This window comes from Pongo abelii, chromosome 21 (genome assembly GCF_028885655.2).
Source record: "Pongo abelii isolate AG06213 chromosome 21, NHGRI_mPonAbe1-v2.0_pri, whole genome shotgun sequence".
Lineage (NCBI taxonomy): Eukaryota > Metazoa > Chordata > Mammalia > Primates > Hominidae > Pongo > Pongo abelii.
The window spans coordinates 12,854,101-12,875,747 of record NC_072006.2 but is presented as its reverse complement, the minus strand read 5'-3'; the positions used below and the strand labels follow the sequence as shown (position 1 = coordinate 12,875,747).

At 43.1% G+C, this 21,647-nt stretch overlaps 1 protein-coding gene across 2 annotated transcripts in view; it reads right to left on the bottom strand.

The window, feature by feature from the left end:
- The window catches only part of KAT14 (lysine acetyltransferase 14), a 45,160-nt gene that overhangs the window by 4,733 nt on the left and 18,780 nt on the right, over nucleotides 1-21,647 (bottom strand). Inside the window, exons 5-8 of one of the 2 annotated variants that reach the window (XM_009233339.4) lie at nucleotides 20,754-21,173; nucleotides 20,050-20,618; nucleotides 1,463-1,599; nucleotides 19-194 (exon numbers count right to left, since the gene is read on the bottom strand). In XM_009233339.4, coding sequence (XP_009231614.4) covers nucleotides 19-194; nucleotides 1,463-1,599; nucleotides 20,050-20,618; nucleotides 20,754-21,173 — 1,302 coding nt within the window. The remainder of the gene's footprint in view (nucleotides 1-18; nucleotides 195-1,462; nucleotides 1,600-20,049; nucleotides 20,619-20,753; nucleotides 21,174-21,647) is intronic. The other variant, XM_054541613.2, reaches the window with a different exon arrangement.

The following is a 21,647-nucleotide window of genomic DNA, read 5'->3' as shown; positions in this document are numbered from 1 at the left end:
TTGGAAGGGGGAACATACCAGGCCAAAAAAACTCCTGACACATGGAGTTGATCGTTGGGATGTGATTTGGCCGCACATAACAGTAATCGAGAGGTGCGTCGGGCTCCGGCGTCCAGTGAGGGTCGCTCCTGTGCAGGTGGGAACGAATCTGTGACAGGAGCTGCAGTTTGGGTGGCTTTGTTTCATAATCACGCCTCCGGTACCACAGAAGATAAACAAATTCAAGTCAATAAAAATACGTGGTATTATTCCTAGCTTTTTGACTCATGTAAAGTCTTTGATCTGCTTCAAACTTTAAAGTAATCTGCACTGTTTTACACGAAGCTGGCTTGATTATAGCTATACTTTTATGTATGAAATCTAAAATTCACTCGGAACATTCATCAGGCCAAAGCCCTCTGTACCCACCAGGGACTGTGCTAGGTGCCTTCGTGAACAAAGTGAGGAAACAGATACAGCATTAGATTCACCCCGAGGAGTCAGATATGAGGATGCATCTCCAGTGCCTTGGAGGCCAGAAGAGGGAACACTCAACTTTGTGGGGCATTTGGGGAACACCAGAGACAAAGTGAGCTTGGAGCAGGCTCACAAACTGCTTCTCGCTGTGCCTGCCCAAGAATGTGGTGCTGGCATGGAGGGTCAGGGTGATCATGGAGCTGCAGGGCAATTGTAGTGCAATGAGTGCAATAATATGCTCTCATTTACAGTGCCAGACACTGCTGGGTCCTCTCTAGCAAGCTCAGCTTCCATTTCATTGCCTGGACAATGACATTCATTGTTGGAAACTGCTTCATATACATCCAGTCCAGGTGGAGGCTCAACTAGGATGTCTTTCACATTTTTTCATTTCAGACTACTAAAAATATACAACTTTAGTATTTAAAATAACATTATAAGGGCCGGGCCCAGTGGCTCACACCTGTAATCCCAGCACTTTGAGAGGCCAAGCCGGGCGGATCACTTGAGGTCAGGAGTTCAAGACCAGCTTGGCCAACATGGTGAAACCCTGTCTCTGCTAAAAATACAAAAATTAGCTGGGCTTGGTGGTGCATGCCTATAATCCCAGCTACTTGGGAGGCTGAGGCAAAAGAATTCCCTGAACCCCGGAGGCGGAGGTTACAGTGAGCCAAGATTGCACCACTGTACCCCAGCCTGGGTGACAGGGCAAGAGTCTGTCTCAAAAAAATAATAATAATAAATAAAATAACAATTATGATCATCACAAAGCAATCTTTAATTTATTTTTGCTTTTTAAGTTTCTTTCAAAGGACCATGTTCTCTGCAAAAAAGTAGAGTTGAAACAAGCAAAGGACAAAACTGGAGGTGAAGCACAGAACTCAGTCCTTGCCAATGGTGCTCAGTTTGTGATCTTTATTCTCTCCAACAAGAGAACAGGGCACAGAAACCACAATCATTATCCCTCATGACACACCTGACATCACATCTCTAGTTCTCCATATACCTGATATAAGGTTTCAAGATCCGAGAGGTATAAGGGCTGACAATACTCTGGTCCACAGCCATATCTTCTGATCCCACCAAGCGATACAAAAACTTGGTGATCTGGTGTCGAAATCCCTTCCTGGACGGCAAGGAAGTCTATGAGAAAGAAACACTGGTTATATAGAAATAATCACTCAGGCTGGGCACAGTGGCTCATGCCGGTAATCCCAACACTTTGGGAGGCTGAGGCAGGTGGATCACAAGGTCAGAAGATCGAGACCATCCTGGCTAACACGGTAAAACCCTGTGTCTACTAAAAATACAAAAATTAGCCGGCCGTGGTGGCAGGTGCGCCTGTAGTCCCAGCTACTTGGGAGGCTGAGGCAGAAGAATGGCGTGAACCCAGGAGGCGGAGCTTGCAGTGAGCCGAGATCGCACCACTGCACTCCAGCCTGGGCGATAGAGCGAGACTCTGTCTCAAAAAAAAAAGAAAAAGAAAAAAAAGAAATAAAATTACTCTGAGGATTGGTTAATTTCCATATATAATTAGTATCAAATTTTTATGTGTCAAAAAGTAGGTCTTTTTGTATTACTTATTTGGAAAGCTCAAACTTCAATACAAAGTTTGTAGACACCCTTGCATAAAACTAGACACAAAAAACCCCAGCTGTTTAAAATAAAAATAATTTTAAAATTTTGAAGTCATTTAAAAAATTTTTTAACTCAGAGTGAGTGAGATGCAGGATTGAACACTGGATTTGCAGCTTCTCTAGGCTTCACTTTGTCTATATTATGCCTTCAACCCCTTCACTAAATATTAACCAGCGCTAGTATCAAGTAGGTAACACACACGAGTCATATTATATGATTGCTCTGTTATCCAAAGAGCCACTGGGGCCAACTACTACTGTATATAGAATTTTTGAAATACATCTCTGATATGGTTTGGCTCTGTGTTCCAGACAAATCTCATCTTGAATTGTACTCCCTTAATTCCTTTGTGTTGTGGGAGGGACCTGGTGGGAGATAATTTGAATCATGGGGGCAGTTTCCACCATACTGTTCTCATGGTAGTGAATAAGTCTCACAAGATCTGATGTTTTGTTTTTTTTTTTTATCAGGGGTTTCTGCTTTTGCATCTTCCTCATTTGTTTCTTGCCACTGCCCACTAAGAAGTGTCTTTCGCCTCCTGCCATGATTCTGAGGCCTACCCAGCCATGTGGAACTGTAAGTCCAATTAAACCTCTTTTTCTTCCCAGTCTTGGGTATGTCTTTATCAGCAGCATGAAAACAGACTAATATAATAAATTGGTACCAGGAGTGGGGTGTTGCTGAAAAGATATCTGAAAATGTGGAAATGACTTTGGAACTGGGTATTAGGCAGAGGCTGAAACAGTTTGGAGGGCTCATAAGAAGACAGGAAAATGTGGGAAAGTTTGGAACTTCCTAGAGATTTGTTGAATGGCTTTGACAAAAATGCTGATAGTGATATGAACAATAAGGTCCAGGCTGAGGTGGTCTCAGATGGAGATGAGGAACTTGTTGGGAATTGGAGCAAAGGTGACTCTTACTATGTTTTAGGAAAGAGACTGGCGGCATTTTGCTCCTGCCCTAGAGATCTGTGGAACTCTGAATTTGAGAGAGATGATTTAGGGTATCTGGTGGAAGAAAGTTCTAAGCAGCAGAGCATTCAAGAGGTGACTTGAAGGCCAGGCATGGTGGCTCATGCCTGTAATCCTAGCACTATGGGAGATGGAAGTGGGCGGATCACCTGAGGTTAGGAGTTCAAGACCAGCCTGGCCAACATGGTGAAACCCTGTCTCTACTAAAAATGCAAAAATTAGCCAGGCATAGTGTGGCACACACCTGTAATCCCAGCTACTTGGGAGGCTGAGGCAGGAGAATCACTTGAACCTGGGAGGCAGAGGTTGCAGTGAGCCGAGATCGCACCACTGCACTCCAGCCTGGACAACAGAGCAAGACTCTATCTCAAAAAAAAAAAAAAAAAAAAAAAAAAAAAGTGACTTGGGTGCTATTAAAAGCATTCCATTTTAAAAGGGAAACAGAACACAAAAGTTCAGAAAATTCAGAGCCTGACAATGCAGTAGAAAAGAAAAACCTATTTTTTGAGGAGAAATTCAAGCTGGCTGCAGAAATTTACATAAGTAACAAGGAGTCAAATGTTAATTCCCAAGACAATCTCCACAGCATGCCACAGGTATTCATGGCAGCCCCTCCCATCACAGACCTGGAAGCCTAGAAGGCAGCCTGGGGACTTGCTACCCTGTGCCCCAGCCGCTCCAGTCATTGCTAAAAGGGGCCAAGGTACAGCTCGGCCCATGGTTTCAGAGGGTGCAAGTCCCAAACCTTGGCAGCTTCCACTTTGTGTTGAGCCTGAGGGTGCACAGAAGTCCAGAATTGAGGTTTGGGAACCTCCACCTAGATTTCAGAAGATGTATGGAAACACCTGGACGCCCAGGCAAAAGTTTGCTGTCAGGGCAGGGCCCTCATGGAAAATCTCTGCTAGGGCAGTGCAGAGGGGAAATAATGGGGTCAGAGCCCCCACGGGGAAATATGGGGTCAGAGCCCCCACACAGAGTCCCTGCTGGGGCACTGCCTAGCTGTGAGAAGAGGGCCACCGTCCTCCAGACCCCAGAATGGCAGATCCACCGATAGCTTGCACTGTGCAACTGGAAAAATTGGACACTCAATGCCAGCCCATGAAAGCAGCCAGGAGGGGGGCTATACCCTGCAAAGCCACAGGGGTGGAGCTGCCTAAGACTTTGGGAACCTACCTCTTGCATCAGTGTGACCTGGATGTAAGATAAGGAGTCAAGGGAGATCATTTTAGATCATTTAGAATTTGCCCTGCTGGAATTCAAGCTGGCATGGGCCCTGTAACCCCTTTGTTTTGGCCTATTTTTCCCATGTAGAACTGCTGTATTTACCCAATACCTGTACCCTCATTGTATCTAGGAAGTAACTAGCTTGCTTTTGATTTTACAGGCTCACAGAAGGAAGGGACTTGCCTTGTCTCAGATGAGACTTGGGACTATGGACTTTTGGGTTAATGCTGAAATGAGTTAAGACTTTGGGGGACTGTTGGGAAGGCATGATTGGTTTTGAAGTGTGAGGGCATGAGATTTGGAGAGGCCAGGGGTGGAATGATATGGTTTGGCTCCGTGTCTCCACTCAAATCTCATCTTGAATTGTATTCCCATAATTCCCACATGGTGTGGGAGAGACCCAGTGGGAGATAATTTGAATCATGGGGGCGGTTTCCACCATACTGTTCTCATGGTAGTGAATAAGTCTCACGAGATCCGATGGTTTTATCAGGGGTTTCCACTTTTGCATCTTTCTCATTTTTCTCTTGCCACCACCATGTAAGAAGTGGCTTCTGCCTCCCACCATGATTCTGAGGCCTGCCTAGCCAGGTGGGACTCTAAGTCCAATTAAACCTCTTTTTCTTCCCAGTCTCAGGTATGTCTTTATCAGCAGCATGAAAACAAACTCATACAATCTCTTTTCCAGTAAATAAATTTGACAAAAATGGGAGTGATGTAGAATATCATCCCTAAAATAAATCTCAGTAGCAGACAGGTCTTATCAGGGGTTCAATGAGGAAGAGGGCTCTGTTCCCTAGGAAGGTATCCTAACAGACTTGGTAGATTTTATGTGTTTCATTTCAAACCCCAAGAGCTGGACTGGAAAGATGTTGTTCTTCAATGACTGCCGCTCCAGGGCTCTCAGTCATGTACTAACAGAACATCTACAATTAGGGCTTTATAATAAGCAAAGAAATCAGATGGAAGATTAAAAGGCACATTTATAAAGTTGTTTGCAAAGGGTTGGATGATGTTTAAAAACTTGTTTTTGTAGAATCAGTTTGCTCTTAACCTAGAAAATAACTTTGTTAAAAGGAAAGAGCAAGATTCCTTCCATTATAATTTGCTTTCATACCTTCCCAAACTGGACACCAAAATTTTCAAAGGCCAACTTTGAATTCTTCCAAGGCTTAAAGTCAGTTTCAAGGTAAAACTGAAAAGTGTGGTATGTAATTTCTAAATATAGCCACTAACAATTCCTCCATCCCTACTAAGCGGCTCCTCGTATCAAAAGGCAGGATAAATTTCCCCACCCCCTGAAGCTGGGTGGACCTTGTGAATAGCTCTGACCAATCAGAAAGTAGCAGAAAGAACTTTCTGGGACTTTTGAGTCTAGCTGTTAAGACAACTGGTGGCTTGCTTCCACTTTCTCCCTCTTGGAGTCCAGCTAGACCAGTTAATAACTAGAGGCCACAGAGAGATGGACTCTGGAGGAAGAGAGGCTCTCCTGGTGATTCCAGTCCCAAACTAGCTCCCAGGTTGATACAGCACATGAGTGACCCCAGCCTTCAGCCCACTAAGTAAAGAACCACCCAGTAGTGCCCAGTCAATCCACAGAATCAGAAAAAAGATACAGGGATCAAAAGCCACTAAGTTTTGGAGTGGTTTATAATGCAGCAACAGATAACTGAAACATCAGCCACTGAACTACTTACTGCACAGAATACTCTCATTATCTGGTTAATGTCTCAAGGTAAGTTCTGGGAAGCTCCATCAAAGTTATACAGCTCCCTAACTTCTTCCCACTCTAGTGTAAACCACTCCCAATGCTGCCTGGATCCACTGCCTCCCATTGGTCTCTCTGCTCCCACTCTTACACCCATACTATCCACTCTCGACACAGAAGCCAGAGTCTTCTAAAAACATAAATTCACTTCCCTTGATCAAAACTCTGACATGGCTTCCTACCATATGTTCAGAATGCAGTTCAAACTCCTTACTTATGACCTCAGGATCCTGCAGGATCTGGCCCCTGTCACCCCAGCAGCCTCATTAGCCACCAACCCATTCCCTCTGCCATCACTAGGTTCCAGCCACATACACCAACCCAACTCCTGCCTCAGGGCCTGCGCCTGGGCCTTCCACCCTGACCCTTCATCACCCTGGCTCCTCCTGGTGGACTTAGTTCAAGTGCTGCCTCCTCAGAGAGGCCGTCCTGAACCCCCATAGAGCAGTGTTCCTGCCCGCTACTCCTCCATTGTCCCCGCGTTCACTCTGCATGATATAATCTTATTTGCCTGGTGAGCTAGTTAATGTCAGCTCCCTGCTCAAGGATGTCCCCTGCCTAAGGACAGGGACCTACTCTGTCTTAGTTCACAGCAGATCTCCTGCTAGAATAGCGCTTGGCACTTTTTTTTTTTGAGAAGATGTCTCACTCTGTTGCCCAAGCTGGAATGCAGAGGTGTCATCTCAGCTCACTGCAACTTCCACCTCCCGGATTCAAGCGATTCTCCTGCCTCAGCCTCCTGAGTAGCTGGGACTACAGGCATGCGCCACCATGCCTGCCTAATTTTTGTATTTTTAGTAGAGACGGGGTTTCATTATGTTGGCCAGGCTGGTCTTGAACTCCTGAAATCATGATCTGCCCACCTCAGCCTCCCAAAGTGTGGGGATTACAGGCGTAAGCCACCACACCTGGCTTTTTTTTTTTTTTTTTTTTTTTTTGAGACAGTCTCACTCAGTTGCCCATGCTGGAGTGCAGTGGCATGATCATGGCTCACTACAGCCTTGACCTCCTAGCTCAAGCGATTCTCCCACCTCAGCCTCCTGAGTAGCACATGTCACCACACCTGGCTAATTTTTGTATTTTTTTGGTAGAGACGAGGTTTCCTCATGTTGCCCAGGCTGGTCTCAAACTCCTAAGCTCAAGTGATCTGCCTGCCTTGGCCTCCCAAAGTGCTGGGATTACAGGTTTGAGCCATATTACGGCTCTCAGTGTATGTTATGTACTTGACTTACATTTGCTGAATGGTAAAGTGTGGGAAAAAAAGCATCCCAAGGTCAAATAAGTGAGAAAAAATGTTAAATGAGTTTCTTTAAACTTCTAGTTCAAAACAAAATGGAGAGCTAGGTGGGCTGCTTGGTCCCTTTCCAAGCCCATCTGAGAGATGCTACGGACATGAGAGGGAAGGCAAAACACAAGGCTGGGAGAAAGCCCGGGGAGGCGATGGGTGGCTGGGTACGAGTAAGGCAGCAGAGTAGAGAGGGCAGAAAAAGGCTCTGCCCCGCAGATGGGTCAGGGGCTGCTTGTTTAAGCCATCTCCTCCCCTGAGCACTTCTCTGGGAGAGGTAGATCGCTGCCAATCAACTTTGCCAGCCACGTATTGGCTGGAAGGTAACGCCAGAGCGGCACTAGAGCCTTCCTGGGTGAGGGTGGACACCACTCTGGGCAGCCCCTGAGCATCCTACAGTCCTAGGAAGCAACACCAGAGGGAGATCAAAAGCAGCACCTGGGTGAGAGGTCCTGAGAGGTTCCCCGAGAGAAGAGGCTGGCTGATTGTGGGAAAAAGAGAGGATGAGAAATGGTTTTGCCCAGAACCTCCCATTTTGCTAACCTTGCTGACATGGTCAAAAGCTAGGAACCAGGCTTTTGCTCTCTTCCCCAGGTGTAAACTGCCAGCAAAGGTAGCTGAAAACACTAAGCGGGTATGAGCTCACAGGGGAAAAAAAAAAATCAAGACCCGTAAATAAAAAGTGCAAGAAAATCGCCGGGCGCGGTGGCTCATGCCTGTAATCCCAACGCTCTGGGAGGCCGAGGTGGGTGGATCACCTGAGGTCAGGAGTTCGAGACCAGCCTGGCCAACATGATGAAACCCATATCTCTAATAAAAATACAAAAATTAGCTGGGTGTGGTGGCAGGCGCCTGTAATCCCAGCTACTTGGGTGGCTGAGGCAGGAGAACTGCTTGAACCCAGGAGGCAGAGGTTGCAGTGAGCCGAGATCGCATCACTATACTCCAGCCTGGGCAACAACAGTAAAAATCTACCTCAAAAAAAAAAAAAAAAAAAAAATGCAAGAAAACAAAAGGATAACAAACTAAACAAGCTATTACAGGAAAAGGTACACTTAATTTACCAAACAGACAAGAATTTTAAAGTATAATAGTCATCAAAGAAATGCAAATCAAAACTGCAATGAGATACTACACTTCATACTCAGTAGGATGGCTATAATAAAAAAGACAGACAACAACAATATGGCAAGGATGTGTGGAGAAATCAGAATCTTCATACCCTGCTTGGTGGGAATGTAAAACGGCACAGCCACTTTGGAAGACAGTCTAGCAATTCTTCAAAAAGTTAAACATAGAGTTACATTTGACCCAGCAATTCCACTCCTAGATCTACATCCAGAGAAATAAAAACGTGTGTCTACACAAAAACTTGTATCATATGTTCAAAGCAGTATTTATGTTCATAGTCAAAAGGTAGAAACAACCCAAAAGTCCATCAACTGATGAATGGATAAACCAAATGTGGTCTATCCATACAATGGAATATTAAGCCATATTTAGGAATACTAATATATGTTACAATATGGATGAATGTTGAAAACATTATGCTAACTGAAAGAAAGTGTTCACCAAAGGCCGCATATTATATGACTCCATTTATGTGAAATGTCAAGAGTACGTAAATCTACAGGGCAGAAAGTCAATTCATGGGCAGTAGGAATAGGGAGTTTTGGGAAGTAACAGCTAAAGGGTTCAGGGCTTCTTTCTGGGTTAACAAAATGTTCTAAAATTGATTATGGTTCAACTTTGTGAATATATTAGGAACCCGTCAACTGTACACTTTAAATAGGTGAATTGTAAGGTATATGAACTGTATGTTAATAAAGCTGTTAAGGTAGAAAAAGCGTAAGAAACAGCCTCCAAGGTAATGGAGGAGCCTGGAAGCAGGAATGAGTAGTTATGAAGCATCTCTTATTCATTACCAGATATTAAACACATGATCACTGAAATAACTCAACAAATGATGTCAGGGACTGGTTAAGGATTTCGTTTAAAAAGCAAAAGAAAAGAAAAGACAAAAAAAAAAAAAAAAAAAAGAAGTAATGCTGTTAACATCCATATTCAGAGTCCAGAAGAGGAAAAGATAAGGGAGGAACATATTTAAAGAAGCAATAATGGGGAATTTCCTAGATAACAGCAGCATATCCAAGGACTTCTGGTTTCCAGTCTGGCAGGCAAGAAGCTTAGAAGTCATTCCTCCAGTCTAACAAGTAAACCACTGAACAAAGTGAAAAATCAAGAACTCTTGTAGATCCGTAAAAGGCATGAGATAACAAGGCAAACCACTGCCCTCAAATTTGGAGAGAAAGAATCACAGCACACAGGAGCAGAGCCTCTGTGGGAGCCAGCATCAAGGCGGGAGAGCCCTGAAGAACTGAAAATTGCTGAAGGCTCAATGTGGACAAGTCTAAGGATAAAAACTCCACTCCACAATGTTTACCTCCAGAAGTTGGACCAGGTTTCTCACAGTGAATATCAAAGAAAACTCCCCTCTTGATTCCAGATGGAGGAGGGGAAAAGGAACCATCTTAAAATAAAACACAGCATTGTGTTCTTAGTAACACCTGCCCTCAGGAGAAGTTATTTTTATCAGAGCCTAACCTATTGGGATTTAATCAGAGCCTAACTCACCTGGGGGAAAAGAAATACCTAACTTCATACCCTCTAGCCATCCTGTCCCAGCTGACCGGAGAGAAAACTGAGAAGCACTTTTAGTCCACAGCCCAGAGCACAGGCTCAAAAAAGACTGAGAACTACTCACAGAGCTATAGAGGGCTTTCCCTGCCCACACCTCCCCCATTTCCAACAGCCTACTTATCATGGCTTCTCTTACCCAGAACATCATCTTTGGCTTTCAACAAAAAATTACAAGGTATAAAGGCAAAAAAACACAGCTTGAAGAAACAGAACAAACATCAGAACCAGACTGAGATATGGCAAAGATGTTACAACTACTGGACTGGGAATTTAAAATACAGGCACACCTCAGAGACATTGCAGGATCAGTGCCAGACCACTGCAATAAAGTGAATGTCATAATAAAGCAAGCTGCACAAGTTTTTGGTGTCCCAGTGCATATAAAAATTATGTTTAAGGCTGGGCGTGGTGGCTTATGCCTGTAATACCAGCACATTGGGAGGCTGAAGTGGGAGGACTGCAAGAGCCCAGGAAGTCAACTGACAGCTACAGTGAGCCATGATTGTGCCACTACACTCCAGCCTGGGTGACAGTGAGACACTGTCTCAAAAAAAAAAAAAAAAGAAAAAGAAAAAGGTGGCCAGGCGTAGTGGCTCACACCTATAATTCCAGCACTTTGGGAGGCTGAGGCGGGCGGATCATGAGGTGAGGAGTTCAAGACCAGCCTGGCCAATATGGTGAAATCCCATCTCTACTAAAAATACAAAAATTAGCTGGGCGTGGTGGCGCCCACCTTTAGTCCCAGCTACTCAGGAGGCTGAGGCAGAAGAATCGCTTGAACCCAGGAGGTGGAGGCTGCAGTGAGCCGCGACTGCACCACTGCACTCCAGCCTGGGTGACAGAGTGAGACTCTGTCTCAAATTAAAAAAAAAAAAAGTTGACACTGTATTGTTGTTGTGTGCAATAACAGCATTATGTCTAAGAAAATAATGTATGACTTAAACACTTTATTGTTAAAAAATGCCAGTGATCATCTGAGCCTTCAGTGAGTCAATCATTTTATTGGTAGAGGCTCTTACCTCAATATTGATGGTCGCCAACTGATCAGGGCGGTGGTGGCTGCTGAAGGTTGGGATGGCTGGGGTAATTTCTTAAAATAAGACAACAATGAAGCATGCCACATTGACCTGCTCTTCCTTTCACAAAAGATATTGGTTTTTTTTGAGACAGAGTCTTGCACTGTTGCCCAGGCTGGAGTGCAGGGGTATGATCTCAGCTAACTGAAACCTCCACCTTCCAGGTTCAAGCGATTCTCCTGCCTCAGCCTCCCAAGTAGCTGGGACTACAGGTGTACACCACCACGCCTGGCTAATTTTTGTATTTTCAGTAGACACAAGGTTTCACTATGTTGGCCAGGCTGGTCTCAAACTCCTGACCTCACGTGATCCGCCCGCCTCGGCCTCCCAAAGTGCTGGGATTACAGGCGTGAGCCACTGCGCCTGGCCATGTGATGATATTTGATAGCATTTCACCCACAACATAACTTCTTTCAAAATCTGAGTCAAACTGTGCCACTAACTTATCAACTAAGTTTATGCAATATTCTAAATCTTTTGTTGTGAGATTTCAACAATGTTCATAGCATCTTTAGCAGGAGTAGATAGCATCTCAAAAAACCACTTTCTTTGCTCATCCATAAGAAGCAACCCTTATCCATTCAAGTTTTATCATGACATTTATCGGTCACATCTTCAGGCTCCACTTCTAATTCTAGTTCTCTTGCTCTTTCCACATCCACAGTGACTTCTTGCACTGAAGTCTTGAACCCCTCAAAAGTCATCCATGAGGCTTGGAATCAACTTTTTCCAAACTCCTGTAAATGTTGAAATTTTGATTCCTCCCATGAATCACAAATGTTCTTAATGGCACCTAGAATGGTGAATCCTTTCCAGAAGGTTTTCAATGTCTTTGCCCAGATCCATCAGAGGAATCACTATCTATGATAGCAATAGCCTTAAAAAAAGTCTTAAATGGTAAGACTTGAAAGTCAAAATTACTCCTTGATCCACGGGTTACAGAATGGATGTTGTTTTAGCAGGCATGAAAATAATACTAATCTTATACCTCTCCATCAGAACTCTTGGGTGACCAGGTACATTGTCAATGAGCAGTAACTGTTTGAAAATAATCTTTTTCAGGCTGGGCGCGGTGGCTCACGCCTGTAATCCCAGCACTTTGGGAGGCCGAGGCGGGCGGATCACGAGGTCAGGAGATCGAGGCCCTCCTGGCTAAAATGGTGAAATCCCGTCTCTACTAAAAAAAATACAAAAAATAAGCTGGGCATGGTGGCGGGCACCTGTAGTCCCAGCTACTCAGGAGGCTGAGGCAGGAGAATGGTGTGAACCCGGGAGGTGGAGCTTGCAGGGAGCGGAGATTGCACCACTGCACTCCAGCCTGGGCGACAGAGCGAGACTCCGTCTCAAAAAAAAGAAAAAAAAAAAAAAGAAAATAATCTTTTTCTCTGAGTAGCAGCTTTCAATGGTGGGCTTAGAATATTCAGTAAACCATGCTGTAAACAGATATGCTGTCATCCAAGCTTTGCTGCTATATTTATAGAGCACAGCCAGGGTAGATTCAGGATAATTTATAAGGGCCCTAAGATTTTTGGAAGAGTAAATGATCATTGGCTCCAACTGAAAGTCACCAGTTGCATTAGCCCCTAACAAGACAGTTGGCTTGCCCTTTGAAGCTCTGAAGCTAGGCACTGACTTCTCTCTAACTATGAAAGTCCTAGGTGGCATCTTCTTCAAATAGAAGGCTGTTTCATCTACAGTGAACATCTTGCTTAGTGTAGCCACTTCCATCAATGATCTTAGCTAGGTCTTCTAGATAACATGTAGCTGCTTCTACATTAGCAAATGCTGCTTTAACTTGCACTCTTTTGTGTTATAGAGCCGACTTCTTTCCTAAACCTCATGAACCAACCTCTGATAGCTTCCAACTTTTCTTCTGTAGCTTCCTCCCTTCTCCAAGCCTTTACAGAATTCAAAAGTTAAGGCCTTACTCTGGATTAGGCTTTGGCTTAAGGGAATACTGTGACTGGTTTGATCTTCTATCCAGACCACTCAAACTTTCTCCATATCAGCAATAAGGCTACTTCGATTTTTTATCAGTCGTGCACTCACTGGAGTAGCACCTTTAATGACCTTCAAGAACTTTTCCTTTGCATTCACACCTTGGCTAATTGTTTGGCACAAGAGGCCTAGCTTTCGGACAATCTCTGCTTTTGAAATGCTTTCCTCACTAAACTTAATCATTTCTAGTTTTTTATTTAAAGTGAGAGAAGTATAACTCTTCCTTTTACTTGAACACTTAAAGGCCATTGTAGGGTTAACTGACCTAATTCCAATATTGTTGTCTCAGGGAACAGGGAGCCCCAAGGAGAGGGAGAAACATGGGGAACAGCTGGTTAGTGCAACAGTCAGAAAACACACATTTACCAATTAAGTTCATTGTCTCATATGGGTGTGGTTCATGGTGCTCCAAAACAATTACAATAGTAACATCAAAGATCACTGATCACAGACCACCATTAAAGATATAATAATAATGTTGGAAGTAATGCAAAAACTACCAAAACGTGAGACACAGAGACAGAAAGTAAGCACACACTACTAGAAAAATGGTGCCAACAGACTTGCTCGACATAAGATTGTCACAAACCTTCCATTTGTACAAAATGCAGTATCTGTGAAGTGCAATACAGCAATGTGAATAAAACAAGGTATGCCTATAATATGTTTAATATGTTAAGGGCTTAATGGACAAAGTACACAATATGCAAGAACAGATGGGCAATTAAAGAGATGAAAACTCTGAAAATGAATCAAAAAGAAATGCTGGAGATAAAAAACACTGTAACCAATATAAAGGTTGCCTTTGATGATGGGCTTATTTGTAGACTGGACATGGCTGAGTAAAGAATCTCTGAACTTGAGGATCTGTCAGGAAAAACTTCCAAAACTGAAAAGCAAAGACAAAAAAGATGAAAAAAAGAACAAAACAGACTATCCGAGAACTGTGGAAAACTACAAAAGGTGTAATAACCACACAATGGGAATACCAGAAGACAGAAAGGAATAGAAGAAATATTTGAAGCAATAATGACTGAGAATATCCCCAATTTAATGTCAGACACCAAACCACACATTCAGGAAGCTCAGCGAACACCAAGCAGAATAAATGCCAAGAAGCATATAAAATACCTCTGACCAAAAGAACAGAGTTGTCAAGTAAGACAAATGAGAACAAACACAATTTCTGTGTTTTGGATGTGCTGGAAAATAAAAAAATAGAAAAAAGAAAACAAAGCTTTAAAAAGAGAAAATAAAAGACACTTAACATGCACTAACTAAAGATAAAAAACAAAGAAAATTCTGAAAGTTTTACAAGATGGGAGAATAAAACAAGGAGGCCACTTAATTGATAAGAAACAAAAAAATTTTTTTTTTTTTTGAGAGAGAGTCTCACCCAATCACCCAGGCTGGAGTGCAGTGGCATGATCTCAGCTCACTGTAACCTCCGCCTCCCCGGTTCAAGTGATTCTCAAGCCTCAGCCTCCCAAGCAGCTGGGATTATAGGCATGCGCCACCAGGCCTGGCTAATTTTTTTATTTTTAGTAGAGATGGGGTTTCACCATATTGTCCAGGCTGGTCTCAAATTCCTGGCCTCAAGTGATCTGCCTGCCTTGGCCTCCCAAAGTGCTGGGATTACAGGCATGAGCCACTGAGCCCAGTCAAAAATTTCTATTTCTTATCAATACCGGGGTTCTCAGGAGTGACACTGTATGTAAGATGATAATGAAGTCATAATTTCAAAATATCAATGGAAAAAACTAAAATAACAATTTTATATGACTGCTATCATTTAAATGAAAAAGTGAAATGAAGATATTCTTAGTCGTATAAGTTTTCAAAATTAACCTCAAAAAGCCCATATTTTTAAAGAACTATTAGAGAAAGCAGTCCAGCAAGAAATTAACCTAGAAAGAAACAATAGGATGAGTGAATAATTTAGTAAAGATTTATGTCATTTAAATAAGCAATACAAAAGAAAAAAGAGATGAGTGCATGAAAATGTACTTTTTTGTTTGGGGGGACAACCACATGATATTAAAAAAAGAATAAGGAAAAATAAATGTATCTTAAGTTAGGACCTGTAAAAAGAATAAAAATAGAATGTATAACTTTCTTTATGGTAAGAATAAACATCACATAAACTATTTTCTCTGATCATAATACAACATTAGAAATCACATCAATTACCAAAACATAGCTTAAAATTCTCATATATCTGAAAACCAAAAAACAGAACTAAATAACCTTTGGGTTAAAGAGGAAATAATGACAAAAATAACAAAATGCCAAGTACTGATTGGAAATAAAATCACATCATTTCAAAAGTCAAGAATCACAGCTAAAGCAGCACTTATTGAGAAATTTATAGCTACGAATACATTCAAAGAATAAATATGAGTATGGATTGAATAAATGCATTTACAGCCACTCCCTGTGTAAATACATTAAAATTTATACTAAAATTCCAAGTTAAGACTGGGTTAAAACACAAGCATATAAATCTTTACTACTTCCCGAAATCCCACTAAAACTACAGAAGCTGACTTAATTAGAACAGTAACTGGTAAACAGATGGACAAATAGTAACTGATTTAACACCAAAATCCCAAAGTGGCTTTGGGTAAGCTAAATGAGAACTAACCCAATCTATACTACAGAACCCGCTAAAATCCAGGCAGCAGCAGCAGATTCCTCTGGAACTGGGACCAAATGGGACAATAAAATAAGGAGCAGGCAAACACCATGTGGAAAGCAGTATGATCCCCAGATCCTTCCACTCCCTCTTGTTGGGTGGCTGCCCTCCCCGAGAAGCCAGGAGGTCTGATCTCTAGAGAACTAACAGGGGATCCAGATGGAGGGCTGAGGTGTGAGTACCTGACAAGCTGAATGCTAAGGTCCCTCTTCCCCAACTTGGCAACCAGCATCCTGAGCCCAGAAGATTATTCTCCCGGGACTCTGACTAGATTCAAAGAAAAGACCTAAAGGAAGTGCAGTGGTCCTCAACAGAGGTCTCACCTAGACAATGTGGCTGTGTATGGAATTCCAGGTTCAACCTCGCCTGGTCTTTTCAGTATGTTGGTCTCAAATTTTACTTCCCATGCAGCTTTTCTCAGGAAGCCATTAAGAACAAGGGAATAAACCTATAACAAGGTAAAGATGGGCCACAGGAAACAGGAGATCAAATACAGAGGAAGGCAAAATAATCTCCAGAGAGGGGAGATCCCAGCACCCCTGCTGAGTTTCACAACAAAGGGTGAACAAGTGTGACCCAAGAGGCAAACATACTGTAGAAAGTAGAAAGTTTCCTCTTCAAAGTTTTCCTTCTTGTTAAAGAATAAATCATAAGTGTTAGAAATAATAGTTTCTTTTAAAGACTAACTTTCTTCAAGCCTCCTTGCCTTGTGCTAATAACTCTTTGTTAAGCCCTACCCTATGTAACCGTTGGACACGCTCACAGGCACGTTCCAGCCCACAGTCTATGCCCCTTCCTTATTTGGAAATGTTATTGCTTCCTTAAACCTTTTGTAAGCAACTTCTTTGTTCTTCCCTGCACTTATCTATTTAGGAAAGTTTTAGGCTATTAGCAAATCGGGTATCAGTTTAAGACTGTGAGGTCCCGCTCCAGCCAGTGGATGCAGGACACAGCAGTAAGGACGACCCAAGTGCGTAAGGGATAAATATGTCTGCTTTTCCTGTGTTCAAGTGTGCTCTCACCTTTGTTCCATCTGTGATTGAGCACCCTTTCTACAGAAAGTAAAGATGGCCTTGCTGAGATACCTTTTGTCTCTGTGCTGACTTTTCTTCACAGCACTGATTATCTATTTCTAACAATTTTGGTATTTCTAACACATACTGAGGCTATCATCCTTAAGTCCTTGCTGCCACTGACCATCTTTTAAACCTATGGCGTTGTGGCCCAGAATCTTATCTACGCTCAGCTTGTCTTCACCACGTACGGGTGAGCCTCCTGTACACCACCCATGCCCACCCCAAGGACCAGCTGATGATGCTCACTCCACAAATAACTGCTTTGACCTTCTGCAAGCTGGAAGGAAGCTGTCAGCTCAGGCAGGAAATACAGAGGATCCCACTTCCTCTGCCCAGATTTCTGCCGCATCTCTGGTATACATCACAGCCCTGGCTGATGCATACACTATGGTGAGCCTCGTTTCCCAGGACTCCCTAGTGACCTTGGCCAGTGACTTCCCCAGAAGGGGTTCATGGAAGCTGAAGCCAGAACATCACTGTAAGTATTAGTTTCCCAGGGCTGTAGGAACAAAGCACCACAAACTGGGTGGCTTAAAACAACAGGAATTTATTGTCTCACAGTTCTAGAGGCCAAATGTCAGAAGTCACAGTGTGGGCAGGGCTATGCTCTCTGGGGTACGCACTAGGGGAGAATTTGTTCTGTGCCCTTCTCTTAGCTCCTGGTGCTGCCGGCAATCCTTGGTGGTCTTGGCTAATTATATCTGCAAAGGGCCTATTTCCAGATAAGGTGCATTCATAGGTACCAGGGTTGGGACTTCAACATATGCTTTAGGGGGACACAATTCAGTCCACAACAATGACCCAGAATGACTATTTAGCTTATCTTCTCCAGGAAACTTCATCTAATAGTGGCAATTTCCTTACACAGCTAGATTTATGCTTGCTACTCAGTATTTTTTTAAACGAAAAGTATATCATTTAGAGACATATACATTTAAAAAGCAAAAGAATAATTAACACTGTAAGTCAAAGTGGCTTCCTCTGAAGGGAACAGAAAGTACACAGGAAACTTCTAAGGTGTTTACAACACTCTTTATCCAGGAGATGAATATATGGGTATTTATTTTATTAATATCTAAACTATACCATATTTCTATGCTGCCTTCTATCTGTATGACACATCTTACAATTTAAAAATTAAGTATAGGCACTAAACAGACAGGCCCACATGAATAAGAACAAAGAACAGGTGAATATTGGCCAGGCGCAGTGGCTCATGCCTGTAATCCCAGCACTTTGGGAGGCTGAGGTGATCACTTGAGCCCAGGAGTTCGAGACCAGTCTGGGCAAGATAGTAAGACCCTGTCTCTACTAAAAATAAAAATTAAAAAAAAAAATTAGCTGAGTGTGGTAGTGTGTGCCTGTAGTACCAGCTACTTGGGAAGCTGAGGTGGGAGGATTGCTTGAGCCTGAGAGTTCAGGGCTGCAATGAGCTGTGGTTGTGCTACTACATTCCAACCTGCGTGACAGAGACCATGTCTCAAAAAAAAAAAAGAACAAGTGAATAGATGACTAACAAAAGCATATGAACAAGCAGCAAATGACTTAACAGACCAAAGAAAGCCAATACCTAAGCCAGTGGTGAAGCTAAGCAGGGTGATTTACAAAACACAGCCTCAGGGAAGTGCAGTCACCTAAGGCATCAGGCTTAGAGCCTGGGGGGTATGACTATGGACTGAGAGGCTCTTTAAGAGGTTAAAGCCTCCAATTATACCCCTATAGTAATTATACTACCCGCATCTAGGAAATGATCTTTCCCTCCACAGGCAGAAGACTGGAGAGGCTCAAGAGGGAGATTCTGGACACAGGAAGCCAAGGGTGGGAGTACTGTACCGAAGACAGGGAGAGTCAGTTTACCTCCTAAACGATGGGCACCTGGGCCCTCCCGACTTGGCTCCTGGTATGCAGGCCAGTTAATACTGTGCTTCCCAGGAAAGATGGGAATTAGGAGAAAAAAGAAAGGATCTATCTGGAGTAGGGATCTTGGTAAACTATAGCCCCCAGGCTAAATCCAGCCCACTGCCCATTTTAGTAGATAAAGTTTTACTGGAACACAGCCACACTCATTCACTAGGGCTCTCCAATCACAACAGCAGAGTTGAGGAGTTCTGAATGAGATTTTGTGGCCGGCAAAGCCTAAAATAATTACTATCTGGCAGAAATACTTATTTCTTTACAGATAAAGTTTGCCAACTTTTTATCTACAGGGTCCAATATCCAAATAATGGGGAGTTCTAAAATGACAGAACAGAAAAAATAGAAGATAGGAAATCAAGACTTTTCCATACTCAGGAAAGAAAGTTTCAAATTGAAAGGGCCCACACACCACATGTCCAGCACAAGGAAAGACATAAGCCCTACATATGGCACATCACTGAATAATACCAGAACACCAGCAATGAAGAGCAGATCCCACTAGCTTCCAGAGAAGAAGAGAGAAAAACATGCAGACTCCAAACAGGCAATTCACAAAGAAACAACCAGGAAATTTAACCTCACCTGTAACCAAAGAAATGTAAATAAAAAACAAGATTTCACTTTACAGCCAGCCAATTAGCAAAACTTAAAGGCTGGTTAGTGTCAAGTGCTAGAAAAGACACAGGGAAATAAGGCCTCTTGTTCCTCCCAGTGGGAGAGTATATGCAGGTAGTTCTAAGTGGAATTAATTGTTCCCAGAAGCATCCACAAAATTTGGGTTCCACAGACCATCCTTTGAGCAACACCGATACCACACTGATCCCTTGGCTGCTATTTCTTCATGTTGTCCTACGCAGACATCTACATACCTTCAGATCCTCTGCAGCACAGTGTCAGAGACACTGTCATGGCCTCAACAAATCTGTCAAAGCTACAACACAAACCATGTATAGCTATCCTGAGAGAGAGAGAGACAGAGAGAGACAGATGAAGAAAACTTATAGGTTATGTTTGAATGCCCAAAGGAAAAGAAAAACTCACATGTATTCAGGTGTACTTATAATGAACAATTCTGAAAAATAAAGCCCAGCGATTTTTGTATTTTTTTCCCTTGCACTTTACTTTTCTCTTCCCAAATTACTCAGGATTTAAAAGGTCACAGCATAACCGTGTCCAACGCCTGGTGCTGCCTGCCCCACCTCCACTCCTGCCCTCACCAGCTTTACAGCAAGTGCTTGCATTCACCTGGTATCGGTCAAGGATTCTGAAGTCCTGACAGGTAGTTCTGTACGTGGCTTGTCCAGCTGGAAGTCTGGAAACTCCTCCTTCTTTGGCTCCATAAATCCCATCAACTAAAAAAAGAGCAGCATTAACAACTTGATCCAAGTCAAAAAGTGGTAATCCCCTATCCCTTTTCGCTTGTCTGACAATCAGTTTGCGTTTCAGTCTCCGAGCTTCCGGAGTCATGGCAACAGCACCGGGACAAGCTTCCAGCCTCTTGAGCAGCAGCTTTTCCTCGTAGATGCTCACGGGAGTATACTTGGGCTCTTTCGGCTTTGTGTCCTTCTCCAGCTGAGGCTTCCTCTTTTCTCTAGCCCTTGTTTGCAAAGACGTGTTTGAATCTGTGTCTTCACTGTCAATATCCATCCTGTCGGGTTTTTCCTCCTCACTCTCTACCTCCTGCTTTATCTGTTCAGGGCCTCTGACCTTCTTTCTGCCCCCAACCACTGGCCCAGAAGCTACTGATCCAGCAGGGGGTGGGACGTACTCCATCCCTGGGTCTATGACTCCATCGCCTTCCATCTCATCATCATCTGTGCAGAGTACAAAACAGTGTCATCAAGACATAGGAAGGAAGAAATGCAGAGCACAGAGCCCACGGGGTGAAAACTTGTACATTTATACCATGGCCCGTACCCAAAATAAAACAGCAAAGCAAATAGTCTTACCATGAAACAAGGCTTGTGGGGGCATCACATCTGGAATCAGATCTGCTTCTGAAAGCAAGCTAGGCGTGGCAGAATGAGAGGCAGGTGTACCAGGGGCAGAGAAATCCAGAGAAGGAGAAGGAGATGGGCTTGTCAGCGGAGTGCGGTCAGAGGAGCTCAAGGAGGAAAAGTCAATCACTTCGCCTTTTTCCAGAATCACATCTGGCCTGCGGCCTCGGCTTATGAATTTTACAGGCGTAGAAGATGTGCTCCTGTCAAGAAAGCCAGCGGCCTCCTTCTGGGCTCTTCTAATGTCTTTTGCTTCCTGAGTTCGAGACCTTTTCTCTTTTAATTCCATGGCAGATTCCACAGGATTCCGACTTGCTCGTTTTCTAAGTCCCTCAACAGTAATGATGGGATCTAAAGTTGGTTTTGAGGCTGCTAAGAAAGAATAAATACAGGCTGAGTATCCCTCATCTGAAATGCTTGGGCACAAGCATGTTTTGGATTTCAGATGTTTTCGGCTTTTGGAATATTTGCATTATACTTATTGGCTGAGTATCCCAAACCCAGAAATCCAAAATCCGAAATGCTGCAAACGCGCATTTCCTTTGAGCGTGACGTCGGTGCTGAAAAAGTTTCAGATTTTGGAGTGTTTTTGATTTTGGATTTTCAGACTTGGATTGCTCAACCCATATCTAAATTTTAAAATAACTACTCAACTTTAGTTTCTTTTGCTAATTTATTATTATGAATAATATCATGTTCAATAAAGAGAAATGTTCATTGAATGCCCTAAACTAAAAAAGGCTTAGATATCTCTTGAGAAAAAAGAAGTTCTACTGCAAATTTAAACAAATAAATACCATCTTTCACCTACTGGAACTGGCAAACATTAAAAGTTTAGCCAGGCGT